This window comes from Myodes glareolus, chromosome 15, assembly GCF_982192425.1.
Source record: "Myodes glareolus chromosome 15, mMyoGla1.1, whole genome shotgun sequence".
Classification (NCBI taxonomy): Eukaryota; Metazoa; Chordata; class Mammalia; order Rodentia; family Cricetidae; genus Myodes; species Myodes glareolus.
Genome location: NC_142040.1, coordinates 30,133,831 through 30,149,012, shown reverse-complemented (window position 1 = coordinate 30,149,012; position 15,182 = coordinate 30,133,831). Strand labels below are relative to the sequence as shown.

Sequence of the window (15,182 nt, the reverse complement as noted above, 5' to 3'; positions counted from 1 at the left end):
TGCAAATTTATCCAACTCTTCATCAAGGTAAAGCAATAAGCTGGAGCCGGCTTCTCTGCTCTCTTCTTGGTGGTCAGTGCCAGGTTGTACTCAGTGTTGACTGTTCCAATCAGCTGCAGATGAAAAATTCCTGCCAGTGGGGGTTTGTCTGCTGGGTTGTCTTACCATGGTCAGACATGTTAAGAACTCATGTCTCACGGTAAATGTAAATTAAAATTGAGCTGAATTTTAGCTACTTGGAATTATAGGAAAACGTCATGGCCTGCTGGACTTTCAGAGACCTGGCAGGTGATGGGTAATAGGTTCTTCCACCAGGAGACAAGTGGCTTATCCACATGCCAGACATTCACTGAGCCCCTAAGCCTTTCTGAGGGAAACCTGAGCTTACAGATAATTTAGGCAGAAATGGGGTGTGGGTCTCTGGACCAGAATTGCCTTCCATCAGCCCGATAACCCAATGTCTCAGTCCTCACTGAGTCTGGTCCGACTTAGATATGAAACCTGCGTACATTTTCTTTGTCATCCAAACAAATGGAAGGCCTGCTAGTAGTTATGACCATGCAGAAAAGCTTTGGGACCTATCTTGGGGATGGCAGGGAACTTAAGGGCAGGAGTAGTATCCTGTTCAAGCTTCATGTCATATACCAGCACAAAAATCCTACAACCAGTCACAAGGCTGCATTGTATATATCAGCTTCACATCACTCCAAAGTTTGCCCACAATTGCTATTCAAAAGAATAACAGCCTTTCTTATACTCAGGATTCTGTCTTGCTTGTGTGCCTCCCCAGTCTTCGGTGGCCAGCCGGCCCAGCTCACTCAAAATGTCTTCGTCATCTTTCCATCATCCTGTTTCTTACCAGGTCTGCAGTAGGCAGGGTGCACTTTCTGTGCCGTGTGTGTGTGTGTGTGTGTCTGCGCGTGTGTGCGTGTGTGTGTGTGTTTGTGTGTGTGTGCGTGTGTGTGTGTTTGTGTGTGTGTTTGTGTGTGCGTGTGCGTGTGCGTGTGCGTGTGTGTGTGTGAGAGAGAGAGAGAGAGAGAGAGAGAGAGAGAGAGAGAGAGAGACTTCTTTCTGAACTTCATCCTTGTCCCTGGGTGGATCTTTTCAGGGAGGAACCAGAGGGTGACTAATAGAATGGTAACTGTGGATGATCAGCCCCTGTCCTAATCCAGTTTATTTCTGCCTTTGTCTCAAGTTGTACACAACTGTCTTCTTGCTAAATTCCGGCTTTATGAGGATGGGCTAATAGTGTGTTATTGTGTGGCTTAAACAAGGACAGTCACCCCCGAACTCTCTCAGGTAAACAGAGCCCACTGTGTGTTGGAAGAGTAAGTTTTCTTTTGGGTTGCTTCCACTGGAGACTGCGATGGAGGTGCTTTGGAGGGGTGAACACGGCTTAGACCATGAGATAGGAGCGTGCGGCTAGGATGAGAAGAGGACTTTATCTGAAAGAGTCAGGGAGAGTGCATTTCAGGGTGGAGCAGATCCAGCATGAGTGTGTAAGTCTCTCCAGCTTCTTTTTCGCCCTGTGCACCTGTGCACCCGAGGATCCAAACTAGAGAAAACATTTGACAAGATTCAGTTCTGCAGTTGGGATGAATTATGAGAGATTTATGAGGAAGAGAGGTGTCTTTACTGTTAGACTTGGTTGGATGTCCCTGTTTTTCCCATGGATAACGACCTGGGGAGAAGTGAGAGGAACTTAATCTCTCTGATGAAAGGGAAGGAGCTGTGCGCGCATGTGTGCATGTGTGTGTGCGTGTGCATGTGTGTGCAGGAGAGGAGGCAACCACAAACACACATATGCTTCAGGTATTTCAAGATTCAATGTATAGTCAAATGCCCCTTTACCTTTAAGAATCTCAGCAATAAAGTCATTGTGAAGTCAAAATCCTATGTCCTAAATATGGAGGTGTGTCTTGTGTACTCGTGGGACTCTGTTGTGACCTGTATTTCCTCACTCTGGTTTTACCACACTGGAGCAGCTTATGTTTAAAGGCTTCCTCTTGGATTGTTGAGAGAGTGCAGAAAGTTCCCAGTGGGTGACAATCTTGATAATACCTCCTGCCCCCTATGGAAGGTATCAAAGCTTATGGACACTTTAATAGGCCTCTTATTATTTCAGTGAAACCCACTTTCAGGATTTACATACAGGTTTCTTTTTCAAGAGTATTTAAATCATCCTTTTAGTGCTTGCTAATAGACTTTAAATAACTGATGTAATTGCGAGACTTTTTTTATTTTACTTTTCCATTATTTTGCTTCCTGTAATAGTAATATACAGGTCAGTCTACATTGATTTTTTAAGGTAAACTTTTTTTTTCTTTTTTCAAAATAACCCTTCCTAATTTTAGCTTTAGGACATTCACATTAGTATGTGACATTTTTATTATTAATTAATATCGACATCCATAATTAAGATATTTACTAGGTTACTGTTCATGTTGACACACATTTCTCATTCATTTTATTTACATATAGGAACACTAATAAATAAATATGCTGAGAGAGTATTTACAAATTACATAGATTAAATATTAAATGTAAAAATAAAAATGCCTATTTTTGTAATAACTAGTCTAAATTTTAGTTACTTTTCTCGCTGAAATCTCCAGGTTATGAGTTTACCATTTCTGATTTCTCTGACAAACACTGACAGACTCATACATTTCATGGTCCCTTCCTGAAGGGAAAGGAGACATTAATTTGAATTAGCACCAAAAATATTCTGCAGTATCTTTTAAAAACAATCAGACTATCTGACTTAATGATTATAAATTTAATAGCTTGAGAATACAGTTCTTGATAGATGAGTTGATAATATCACAGTCTACCTTCCTAATTAACTATCAGGGGTCTATCATTATTCAACAGCTTCTTTAAGGCTAAGTAAACATGATGTTAATTAAACTCACAGATAGTGCTAGGGGATGTTGATTGCAGCAACACGGACAAGAAAACCATGCTGTCTGACCTTAAGAAATGCTAAGTATGGGAGCCCTGGCGGTGATAACAGGCAACAGACATCAAGTAAACCAACTCCCCAGTGTTACTGAGAGAAATTGGAACAGGTTTGAAATGTGTTCTTTAAAGATTAGGAATAACCCTTTCAAATAGTCTATTTTATTTTTCCATTGTTGAGGATTTGAACCTAGGGTTCTCTTACATGATAGACAAGCACCCAATACTGAACTATTTCCCAGGCCCTTTTATAGCTTCCCCTCCCCTCCTCTCCCTCCCCCCCTCAGAAAGAGTCTCAATACATTGCACATGCTGGTCTTGAACTTGCTGGGGACTCCAGGTTAGTCTTCGTGTGATCCTTCGGTTTTAGTCTTCTACATAGCTGGTGAAATGTCAAATCCTCAATCTCTTTTAGAGACTTTCAGAAAGATGGCCTCATGGGGGACTCATGTGAATCAAGGCTCTGCTAATTACAGTCAAATCTTAAGATGAGGAAGGTGGTGCCTGTGTAGCCTCAGAATACTCTGAACACTCTTTGGTGAAATCAGGGAGGTGTCTCTTTGAATCCATCACCCTTTCTGGATGCTGCACTCGTCAAGGAAAATAAATGGGTTAATATATATCAAAGGAGAGCAAACAAATTAAAGAAAATATCCACTTTACCATCACTGGATTTTGTTTTTGCTATAGTCTTTTTGTTTTATTTTGATTTGGTTTTAGTTTTGTTTTGAGACAGGGCTGCTCTGTGTAATAGTCCTGGCTGTCCTGGAACTCGGTTGGTAGACCATGCTGGCCTCGAACTCACTGAGATCTGCCTGCTTCTACCTCCCAGGTGCTGAGATTAAAGACCTGTGCCACCACCACCCGACTCTGCTGTAGTCTTTGATGCTCATGCATGTTACTTTACTATCTAACTCTTCATCTGATGACTCCTTACTGGTGGAAATGGGAAAAGTGGGTGCCTTGTATCCATGTATATTAATCCATTCACTGGAGGTTCAGGTTAAAGCCAATAGCCAAGTGTGGTAATGAGAAGATGTTATTCTTGCTGCTTTAAAACACTAGAGTCTGTTTTTCTGTTTTCAACCATGTACCTTAACAGGGAATTTGGAATGTAGTATACCAGGTGAAAAATGAGTGAGTGTGAGCTGCATTTATCATAGGCATCAACTGCTTTATTGACAAAAGACATGAATATGAAAGTTGTCTAAGTAATTAGATTTTTAATTAGTGCATCATTGTAAGATTAATGTCATCCGCTTCGTTGCCTATGATTTCCTATTAGAAATTTCATGTCAGCAAAGATGCTACCTGTGGTTTGCTAATCTGAATCCTTAATTTGTCACTTGCTTGTATGACATGGCACATATTTGCAGATTCAGACATGAGCCGAGAGAAGGCATTTGATTATGGCCCCGCTGTGATAAGGAATATTGATGGTGCTATGCTGTATGAATATGTTATAAGTGTTGAACCTATTATGGTCTTTCATATTCAGGGGATAGGTTTCAACCACATGTTAGTGAGCACACAGTAGCTCTCTGTGCCGTTAGCAACAGTATGAGGAGGTCCTAGAGAGCACGCATCCTTGTCTGTGGAAGCCTTGAACTTGCTCTGATGTTATTGGTGTTTTTCTTCACCTGGTTTTTTCTTTCCTTTTGACAGTTGCCGAACAAGCAACCGGAAAAGTTTGATAGGCAATGGCCAGTCACCAGCTTTGCCCAGACCACACTCGCCTCTCTCTGCTCATGCAGGTAACCGAGGACTCTGTCTGGAGTCTGGTTTCTTTTGTTATCTTTTTAAAACAATCCTACCTGTCTCTTTTATCTCCCTAGGTTTTACTGTTGCTTTACTACTAATTCTGAAATGGCAGATTAAAATTCCTTTGTAGATCAAGCTCTTTGCAATTAAGTTTTCTCCGTTGCTGAAGTTTGTACCACCATCTGACCTGTGTCTCCATTAGGAACACCTTTAGGGGTTGCAAATATGACAGTATGAGGAAGAGAAGTGTTCGGAAAGATTCAGCCTGGTCCTCCTAAAACTGAGCTTCACTCTTGTATTGAAATAGCTGGTCAATGTCTAGACCAGTGATTTTGAGCCTTTCTAATGCTGCGACCCTTTAATACAGTTCCTCATGTTGTGCTGACCCCCAACCATACAATTATTTTCATTGCCACTTCATAACTGTAATCTTGTTGCTGTTAAGAATCATAACATATATGTCTGATATGCCGGGTATCTGATAATGCAACTCCCACAGGTGTCGCGACCCACCCATTGAGAACCGCTGTTCTAGACCATGAAGATGCAGGAGAGTCTGGAGGTCTCAAGTCCTTATACAATTATAAGGAAGGCAGAAGCATATCACTAAAACTATTCAGTGGAATCTGCTGTCTATGCTTTTTATTTCAAATCTGTCGAAAGTTATGGAATGAGAAGTCTGATTCTGATAGGAAAATCAGGAAGAATTTAAAGAACCCACTTGACCAAGATGTAGAAAATGACTAAGATGTGGGCAGCGAAGGTAGCAGAGAGATGAAAGAAAGGGCTCTCGGGAGGTAGCTATCATTTGGAATGATCATGCTTGAGATACTAAGGAAACAGGAAAAGCAGGCACCCTGTGCACACACATAGTAACTCATTTCTACTTACGCATTTTAAGGTCTAGCAATGGCTCAGTATGCTTGTGAGAAGATACCATTAACTATTATTTTAATACACCAATCCATTTTTATTAATCTGGAACATGCACTTAATGAGGAATAAAATTAGTATGCAAGAAGAAAAATGAATTCTTGGTGAGGCACAGAGAGATGGAGAAGCAGGTGAACACTGAGGAGTGGAAAGACTTTGAGCTTTGCCTGTCTTTTTAGGATGTAGAAGATCTGGCTATAAGAGGTATGTTCAGGATGGGTTCCTGAATGAGGTAGTAGCCCTGCTTCCATGGCTCCCAGTGGAAATTCTAGTCTGATGCCCATGAGACCTCAGACGATCTTAGTTTCAAGACTTGCATGCCTGACTATCCAGCAGGTAGTAATTGGCTACAGAGGTCTTTACAGTCCAAAATTAAGCTTCATCTATGGGTAGACAAAGAGAAGGACAGGCAGATGTTCCTTTGGAATGACATTTTTTCCCCTTAACTATTATCAGAACTAAAAAGTGTCAGAGGGTCTGTGGGTAGCAATGGTGCTTGCCATCAAGCCTGATGACCTGGGTTTAACCCCTGGAGCACACACGGTAGAAGGAGAGATTCAGTTGTCACCATTTGCCCTCTGACCTCCAAAAATGCTTGGTTGCGCCCATATGCTGTGCACATGCCTACACGTACACACTAAATAAATAAATGAAAAAATTAAAAACAACTTTAAAGGTGGCTGGATGAAAAGAAGATTGTTAAAATTATGGTATAGTAAAATGACTACAGGGTGCGAAAGGGTCTCCGGCTGGAGCTCTAGAGAAGGGGCGCGTACCCAGGGAAGCCGCTAAACTCCAGCAGTGGCGGCGCTCACCGTTGCTCAGCATTCCAAGCAGCCTAAAGCCCAAGTCGGTTGGGAAATGGATAAATGAACTGTGATCCAGTCACACGGAGAAAGCAAATGAACTAGCCCCGCACTTGTCTACATGGATGAAACTCAAATAGAGTATTGGGCAACAAAAGCAAATTGCAAAAGAATATTGCTTAACCATTCAACCATTCCCATCAAATTAATGTGATGCTGTGGGTATTGTTTTGCTTAGGAATACACACAGAAATATATACACACATACACAAGTATATGAGGTCATGTAATATGTAACTGTTGTATTATGTATATTATATATATACACATATATGTAAGTTTATAGTGACAAATAAGAGAAATAAGTTATATATTTTATTTGAAAACACTTTTTTTCATATAATAATTACGATTTCCCTTCTCTTGTCTCCTCCCAGATTCTCCCCACCCTTTCAACTCCGTACCTAGCTTGCTTTCTCTCTCTCTCTCTCTGTAGAAAATGAACAGGTAAATAAACAAACAAACCAGAATAAACAAATAAAGGGATGAAGGAAAAAGTATAAGAAATGCATATACACATATGTGCACACATGTGCGCACACACGTGCACACACATACGAAGATAAAACCTGACACCATAGTACACAAGAAAAAGACTAGTAAGATTTAAAAGAAATGACCAAACAAAACAATATGAGAAAAAAAAATCCCAGAACTACTACTGAGTTTATTTTGTGTTCTACTTCTGTGCGTAGGACCTGCCCTCAAGTGTGATTTGTATGTCCAACAAGACTTCATTGGAGAAACTAATTTTTACTTTGCAAGTAGGTGTCAGTTGGAGATAGCTTGTTGGTTAGGGATGGGAGAAAGTATCCAATTCCCCCTCTCAGAACTGGGACTTCAACTGGCACGGATCTGTGCAGGCCCTGGACACGGCAACCACAGTCTTTGTAGTGTGTCAGTCTGGAAGACGCTGTTTCCTTGGTGCAATCCATCCATCCCTTCTGGCTTTTCCAGTCTTTCTGCCTCCTCGTCCACGTAGTTCTCTGAGCTCTGAGGGGAGGGGTTTGATGAAGACGTTCCATTTGGTACTGAAGGTTTTACTTGGTGGCAATAGACGTCTAGTTGGAGGTTGGTATCCACCATTATTTGGTTACTCCATAGAGGAAATGAGCTAATTTTCAGGGCCAATTTTCTGCTAGTTCTTTAGAGAGGCACGAGGGAGGCACCTGAGAGGAAAGAGGATGAGGCAGTTGTAATTTTACATATTTACAAAGCGAAGTCATGAGTGAGTATGCAATTATTTTAAGTTATTACTGTTTATAATTTTGATGTTTTGCTTTTTGTGAGGCAGGATCTCACTGTGTAGCCCTGGCTGGCCGGGAATCTGCTCTGCAGACCAGGCTGGCCTTGAACTCCCAGAGATCTACCTGCTTCTGTCTCCAGAGTGCTGGAATTAAAAGTGTGTGCCACTACACCAGCTGGATTTTAACAGTTCTGTTACATGATTGTCACAATAGTTGAAGCCTACAGAGGGTCAGGCAAGGACAGATTCCTTGGGGCCTGGAATTGTGTGCCGTAAGCCATTCTGTTCCTCTAGCATCCAACCTAGGGCCTGGTAGTCTTACTGACTGCTAAGTGAATGATAGATTCTGTTTCTTAGGTATAACTCATCAGCTTTTTAAAGTGTGTGATCTTCCTCCTCTTTGTGGCATTTGGTCCTCATTTCCCAACCTTTATGTGTCTGTTGATTAGTCTTTTATTGCTTTGATTGTCTTCAGCTCTTTTAGAGAGAAGAGAGAATATGTGGTTAAAACTTTAATGATCCTTTAATTGTTTTTTACTGCATTGCCTTAGCTTGGATTTTTTTTTTCCACCTCAGCATTGGTTTTAGATGTGATCTTGAGGGCTTTGAATAGGCAGAGGTCTGTTGCTCAGGGTCTGGGTGTTTCTCTTCGTGATGGAGCTAACAGGTTGCTACTCAGAGGCAATAGACGTCTGTCGGATGTTTTGCGAGCAGTGCCATTTACTGCCGTCTGCCAGAGACCTAGTTCTGTGTCGTAAATAGTTCTGTGTCGTAAAAGGGAAGAAGATGTAAATGAGTAGAAGGACAGTCCTGGGGGTCTTGCTAGTGTGTGCCTTGTCACCTCCCATGGCCTATCTCCTCTCCTGTCTCCTGTGTTTGATTCAGGGATTTGGTAGGGATGGCTAGATGCCACTGTGAAAACAGCAAAAGAAAGCCTGCCCACTCTCAGGTGCTATTAGCCTGTCGTCCTGAGGCCCCCTCCTTGTTTCCTAAGGGAAGGACATGCGGGTTGGCCACTGGCACGTTCATCTTACATACGTGTCCAGTGCCGATCTATCTGCATTAATTACTGATGTCAGGAGTGTTCGGCGGAAGAGAAGCATTCATATGATGTTTCAAAGAGTCAGAGGTCCCTGAAAGAACAAACAGTCATTAAAAAAAAAAAAAGAAAAGTAGAAAAATGCCAGGCTCCTAGTTCTAGGAAGACTCAAAGCATTAAATGTCATTCAGAACGTCCAATGGAAGATATTAGTGTATATTTCCCGAAATGAACAATCAGGTGTCATAAGAAAAGTGGAAAGAAAACCAAGTGTGGGATATATGTTTGTCTGTAAGAAATTGCCCACCTGATGGCTTTAATACACAGAGAGCTGGACTCGATGGCTTAGCAAGTGCTGAGTGGGCTGACAGAAAATGCCGTAAATAGCCTGGCATGGGAGAGGAGGAGACAAAAATTGGTTTTGACATGTAATGTCACTGCCATCCTGAAACAAATTTGAGCCAAGAGAGTGAGACGCTGTTGTTTACCTAGAGGAGGCTACAGCTTTGCACTTGTTAAATCCAATAACAACATCAAGATGGAGAAAAGCTTGTTTGTCATGCTGTAAGTGTTGGTGTGAATCAGCGCAATCGTTGGTGTAGGTGTTGGTGTGAATCAGTGCAATTTGTTATGTGTTAGTTGTTTGCAGTTTTGTTTAAAATGTGAAATGTATTTACCCTTTGACGTAAAAAAATCTATTTATGGGAAAATTTCTTTTTTATATTCCTCTAGGACAATAGAAATTGCACATACTAGCATTGCTTATTTCACCTACCATTCAGTGATGAGCTGGTTTATAATCAGGCATGTAATCTAGCAGATACTGTCATAAGGGAAAAAAAAGATACCCAAATAAGTGGGGAAATTGCATGTTGTAATTTCATCTGTGTATCCATTTTAGTGTATATGGGCCCATGTATACACTTTGTGTATTCATGAGGAATGTGTGAAAAGAGGGAAATTGTGAGCAGTGTTTATTTGCAGAGAGTAAGGAGGTTCAGAAATTAGCATGTATTAATTCTTAATAAAAAAAAACAAGGCTTTAAAACTAAAACCAAAAAGGAAATAAAATGCATTTTCTGTTACCATGTAACAGATCCCCCAAAATTTGCTTGCTCACAACAGGATGCATTTCTTAATCTTGTGGTTTTGTGGAGACAGATGTCTGGGCAGGCTCACCTAGGCTCTTTGCTCCGGGTATTATACAACCAAAATCAGGTGTTGGTTGGGCAGGGCTGTGACCCAAAGTCTGGGAAAGTGCCCACTTCAAGCTCACACAGGTTGCAGACAGATTTAGATCAGTCTTGTCCCCAGGCGGCTTTCAGCTAGAACCCGTCCTTCTCTACTGTAAAGCCAGCAGCCACAGTGCATCCAGTCATTGTTGGGCTTCAAATCTGACTTATTTTCCATCAGCCACAGAAAATTCTTTCCTTGTAGAGAGCCCATCCAGATAATCTCTGTATTTTAGGGTCAGCTGATTTGGGGCTTCAATTACAACTGGAAAATCCCTTAGGCGCAGTACCGGCCTGTGTTCACATCTGATTGGATAACGAAGGATTGGAAATCTTGAGGAGATTCTGCCTATTGCAGCATCTCTTCCATTTACATTTTAATTCAAATGTGTAACACATGGATTTGAGAGTGGCTTTTAACCCTCAGACTAGATGGAGGCTAATAGAGACCCAGGAACCTGGCTTTTAGCATACCAAGGTGATAGAGAAGTCTATCCCTGTTGGTCAAAATATTCATTCCTTTGTTTCTTCAGTTTGTTTTAGTGAATTTGCCAGTGACTGTAATTCACTTATACGAGAGTTTCCAGAGGAAAGAAAGGGTTATGTCTTTCTAATTGGGCAGCTCGAAGAATTGTTAGTACTATAACCACCATTATGGTTCTGAGAGTGACATCATGAGCCACGCAGGTGCTAGCCTGGTGCCTTTCCTCTGTGCTCCTCCTCCATCCCTCCAAGCAAGCATTCCTGAACAAAAGGGACTATTCCTAAAGTCTCCATTAAATTGTAAATACGTCATGACATAGTTTCTATATGTACTTTTATGTGTGGTATATGTACATCTGTGTTATGTGTGGTATGTGTACATCTGTGTTGTTTATGTGTGGCATGTGTACATCTATGTTGTTTATGAAGGATTTTCATTTCCCAAGGATCAGTCCCCACTGTATCCGTCATCTCTGTTCGTCAGACACCACTTCAGAATTGTACCTGAGGTTAAAGAGGGTCAAGGAGTGAAAGACAGAGAAAGTGCGCCATCAGCACACAGGGGTAGAGGTGAGACATCATGCCTCAGTGAGTTTCATACAGATCACTGTGGACATTTTGACATGCACACCTTGGATATTGTCACTTCCTCATCATGAAATCAGGGTGAGAGAAACTCTTAAGACATTATGTAAATATCTAAAGTTTTCATTATTGCAGGAAACCCTGAAGGCTTTCCTCATCTGGACTTGTTTTTACATCTCCTTTTGATCCACACGTAAAAATCGGCCCCTCCCTTCCATGGCTCTGCTCTCTGTGGGCTCATCTGGACCACACGACTCGTTCATCAGATGTCACACCAAATGGCTAGGGGTGAGGCTGTGGTTCTAGAGACAGCTGTGCTGCTGCTGCTGATTGACACTCGTCTGACACAGAGGTTAAGGATGGGACACAGGACTTCCTAGGTGGGCCAGAGCAGACGAGGATAAAGAAAGAACTCGGTGTGCCAAAGAATTCGGTGTGCACAGCCTAAGGGTCATCCCTGTGTGAATCGCCACGACTTCCCTCCATGCCAGCCACACACTCCCTATTAACCTAGGAGATAGATGGTTAGAGACTTCGAGAAACATTAACTTTACGCCTTCAGTGGCAACTAAATACTTGGCAACTCTCTCCGTGTGTGTGTGTGTGTGTGTGTGTGTGTGTGTGTGTGTGTGTTTCCTTTTTTTTCAAGACAGGTTTTCTCTGTGTAGCTCTGGCTACCCTGGACCTCGCTTTGCAGACCAGGCTGGCCTCAAACTCAGAGATCCACCTGCCTCTGCCTCCAGAGTGCTAGGATTGAAGGCATGGGCCACCACTGTTTGGTCCTTTTTATATCTGTGGCCACTATTTTAATTTTTTTATAATTTAATTAACTATTACTCTTTGAGAAAACCCCCTGCATGCTCCCTTGAATTTTTTTCTGTTTTTACTCAGCTGGTGAGATGGGTCAGTGGGCAAGGGTTCCTGCCACCAGCTTGACCACGTAAGTTCTGTTCCCAACACCCACATAGTAGAAGGAGAGAACCAACTCCTAAAAGTTGTCTGTTCACCTCTATGTCCATGGGTATGCAATAAATAAGACAAATGTAAATGTTTTAAAATAAAACTTCCCTTTTACTGATTAGTAAGAAATGATATATCAGTACTTCTGTAATCTTATCAGTGTTTTCTTCAGTTTGCCGTTTGTCTTTTCTCATGGTTCTTTTGACTACTAGAAATTGTCTTATTCCCTATTTTCAGTTTTTAATAGCCCAATCTGTTAGTCTTTTTACTTTTTCCCTAACTTCTTCCATTTCTGTTATTGCACACCGTTTTTGAAATGAAGTCACTTGTAGCACAGGCTGGCTTGAAAGGCTCTATGTAGCCACAGCTGGCCCTGCTCCTTCTACCTTCGCTTTCCTCTCCCTGTGATTACATTCGTGTGCCGGCCCACCCACTGCTTGTTCACCCTCACAGCCTGCCTCCTTCCTGTATGTTTGGCCTTACAGAGCAAGCCGATGGTTTTCCCAAGTGAGGAGCAGGTATCTGAGCATGCGAGAGTTTTTCTGACCCTCTGCTGGACTTCATAGTTGAGCCCAGGAGGAAGGAAAGGTTGAATTGGGCATTGAAGCAATTCCTCCCTCTGTTGCCAGCCTTCGGGGGTGGTTATCCAAGCAACTTCTTGATGCCTGGTGGCTTCCTTGCAGCACACACAGGGGAGAATAGCACTTTTGAATTGCAGTCGCTGGTGAGAAAGACTTGGCCAGTAAAGGTGGCTGCGTCTCAAATACCAGTGGAAATCAGGTGCCAGCAGGGTCGTAGCCTTGAGGCCTGCGGTGCCTTCCTTCCCTTTATCCTGTGACTTTCAAATGCCTAGAGCAGGTTTTCTGAGCATGAAATATTATTTACCAAACTTTTGAACCTACTTTCTAGGTCCTTATTAAAGTGTTCAGTCAGCAAGGCAGTGACCTCCTTTGGTTGTGTAGAGGTGCTTGCCCGTGACGAGCGCTGAAATGCTGTCTTCCTTTGCATTTGGGGAATAGGCAGCGTGAGAGCCTGTGCCCTCAGAGGCAAATTGATTATCGCTCGTGATAAGAAGACAGTTTCTTGGTGCCCTATACAGTGGCTTTTTGAAACATAGTCTGTACTTAATGTTTTGGCTCCAGAGGGATATGTATTTATGTATTTATGTTATCTGTGTATGAGTGTGGGCAACGTTCATTCCATGGTGTGCTTGTGGAGATTGGGGGCTGTTGGAGAGGTGGTGTCCTACTTCGCCCTTGTGTGGGTTCCAGGGACCAAATTCAAGTGGCTAGGCTCACACTGCAAATGCTTTAATCCACTGAGCCATCATCTCCATAACCCTCCAGAGACATTTGGGATATACTCCTCCACTGTTATTAAATTGTAAAACTCAGTCTCTAGTCCAGGGTACCTTGAAGTCCTCCTTATACATATAGTCCTCCCTTAATGTTGGTTAAAATAAGCAGGTTATATGATTTTGCCAGTTGGTTCTCATGTTTTAATTTTTATTTTACGTGTAAAAGTGTTTGCCTGCATGCATGTCTGTGCATTGGGTGTGTGTTCCTAATTCCCGGAGAGGCCAGAAGAGGGCGTCAGATCCGCCTAGATGGAGTTACATATGAGTGCTGGGACCTTAATCTAGATCCTCAGAGAGCAGCCAGTGGTCTCAGCCTCTAACTTCTCTCCAGCCTCAGTTGATTCTCCTAATTAAGCTCTTAGGAGATGGCGTTGGACCCGTCTAATATAAAACATTCAGCAAGCCTGCCCCCAAGCTTATCTGAAGGTTGTATTGTTTTTACAAGGAACCCCTTCTTTACTTCAAATATTTCATAGATTCACTTCTCTGTCTTATGGAGAAAGCCACCTTTCGAGCCCGTGCTGCACTCATAGCTTTTTGTTTGGTTTTGTTTTGTTAATCTTTAGCCTTTGTGTAATGGCGTTTGTTGGCTTGAGCCATGACACATCTTGCCCTTCCTGCTTAAGGAAAAAACATGATAAAATCAGATGGACTACGTCAGTCAGTCAATTTTCCCTGTTTTTTTTTTTTTTAATTTTTATTTCTTTGTATTGAATCACTAATTGGCTGTGCAACACCAATATTCTTTGCTAATTCTTTAGGCAGATCCATCTGCCCTGTGACCTGCATTTGTCATTTTGGTCCACGGCAATGTTTACTTGCATTGTAAACTGCAATGTTTACTTGCGGTCTGCCCCTAATAATAATTTAATAACTAACATTTTCCAGATTCCTTTAATCTGAGTATAGGAGTCGTGTGACTATGATGGCCTTTGCTTTAGCTCTTAGTTTTCTCCTAAATTATAAATTAAAGCTATGTGAAGGGACTGCTAATATTTGTTCAGTTCTCCTGTGCATCACCAGTGGCTGGCGTGCAAGCGCGCTCCCCCTTACATGCATGGATGTGTTTATCAGCTGCGGCCTGTCTTTAGGTTTGCTGAAGCCCCAGTTGGGTCTTAATACTTATACCAACTTATACTTTTCAAGTTCGAATTGACAGTTCTTGGTGAAAGATTGGCTGTAGTGGGGGAGAGGGAGTTGATCAGAGAGGTGGCTGCCAGATGTCTTGCTGAGTGTATGAAGGGGTATGAAAGTAGTCCCCATGATGAAGGAAACGAGAAAACAGACTGGAGGTAGTAAGTAAGCATTTGGTTTGCTCATACTGAGTTGAAAGGCCCATGAGACATCTAAGTGTGCTGTAGATTGGTGCCTGAGAGTCTGAGTCTTTGCCATGGGCATTGGCTTGGAAGTTATCTTCTTAGATGCCAGGTAAAACCTTGAGAGGCTAGGAAATCTTGGAAAGGAGAGAGTTTGAAAGGAGAAAACAGCCTGGGCGGGGCCTCCAGCGCAGAGGTACTGAGAGACAAATGACCCTAGGGAAGCTGAACACCAGGAAGCAAAAGGAAAATGTAGCCAGAATCTAAGAGAAAGCAAGGAAAGGAGGTGAAAATTGGATCAAGTCAGGTGCTTGGCAGATGTTTTCTGGACAAACAGCTGCTTGTATACATGTAAAATGCTCCCAGCTTCTTTAAAGTTGTAAGACTAAAAATATGCAGAATTTGCCGTGCTGTAAGGTGAAATTTGGCTCCTGCCAAACAGA

At 42.2% G+C, this 15,182-nt stretch overlaps 1 protein-coding gene across 12 annotated transcripts in view; it reads left to right on the top strand.

The window, feature by feature from the left end:
• The window catches only part of Mast4 (microtubule associated serine/threonine kinase family member 4), a 582,754-nt gene that overhangs the window by 464,903 nt on the left and 102,669 nt on the right, over positions 1-15,182 (top strand). For all 12 annotated transcript variants that reach the window (XM_087896863.1, XM_087896864.1, XM_087896866.1 and 9 more), the window contains one exon: positions 4,627-4,715. In XM_087896863.1, the coding sequence (XP_087752989.1) occupies positions 4,627-4,715 (89 nt within the window). The remainder of the gene's footprint in view (positions 1-4,626; positions 4,716-15,182) is intronic.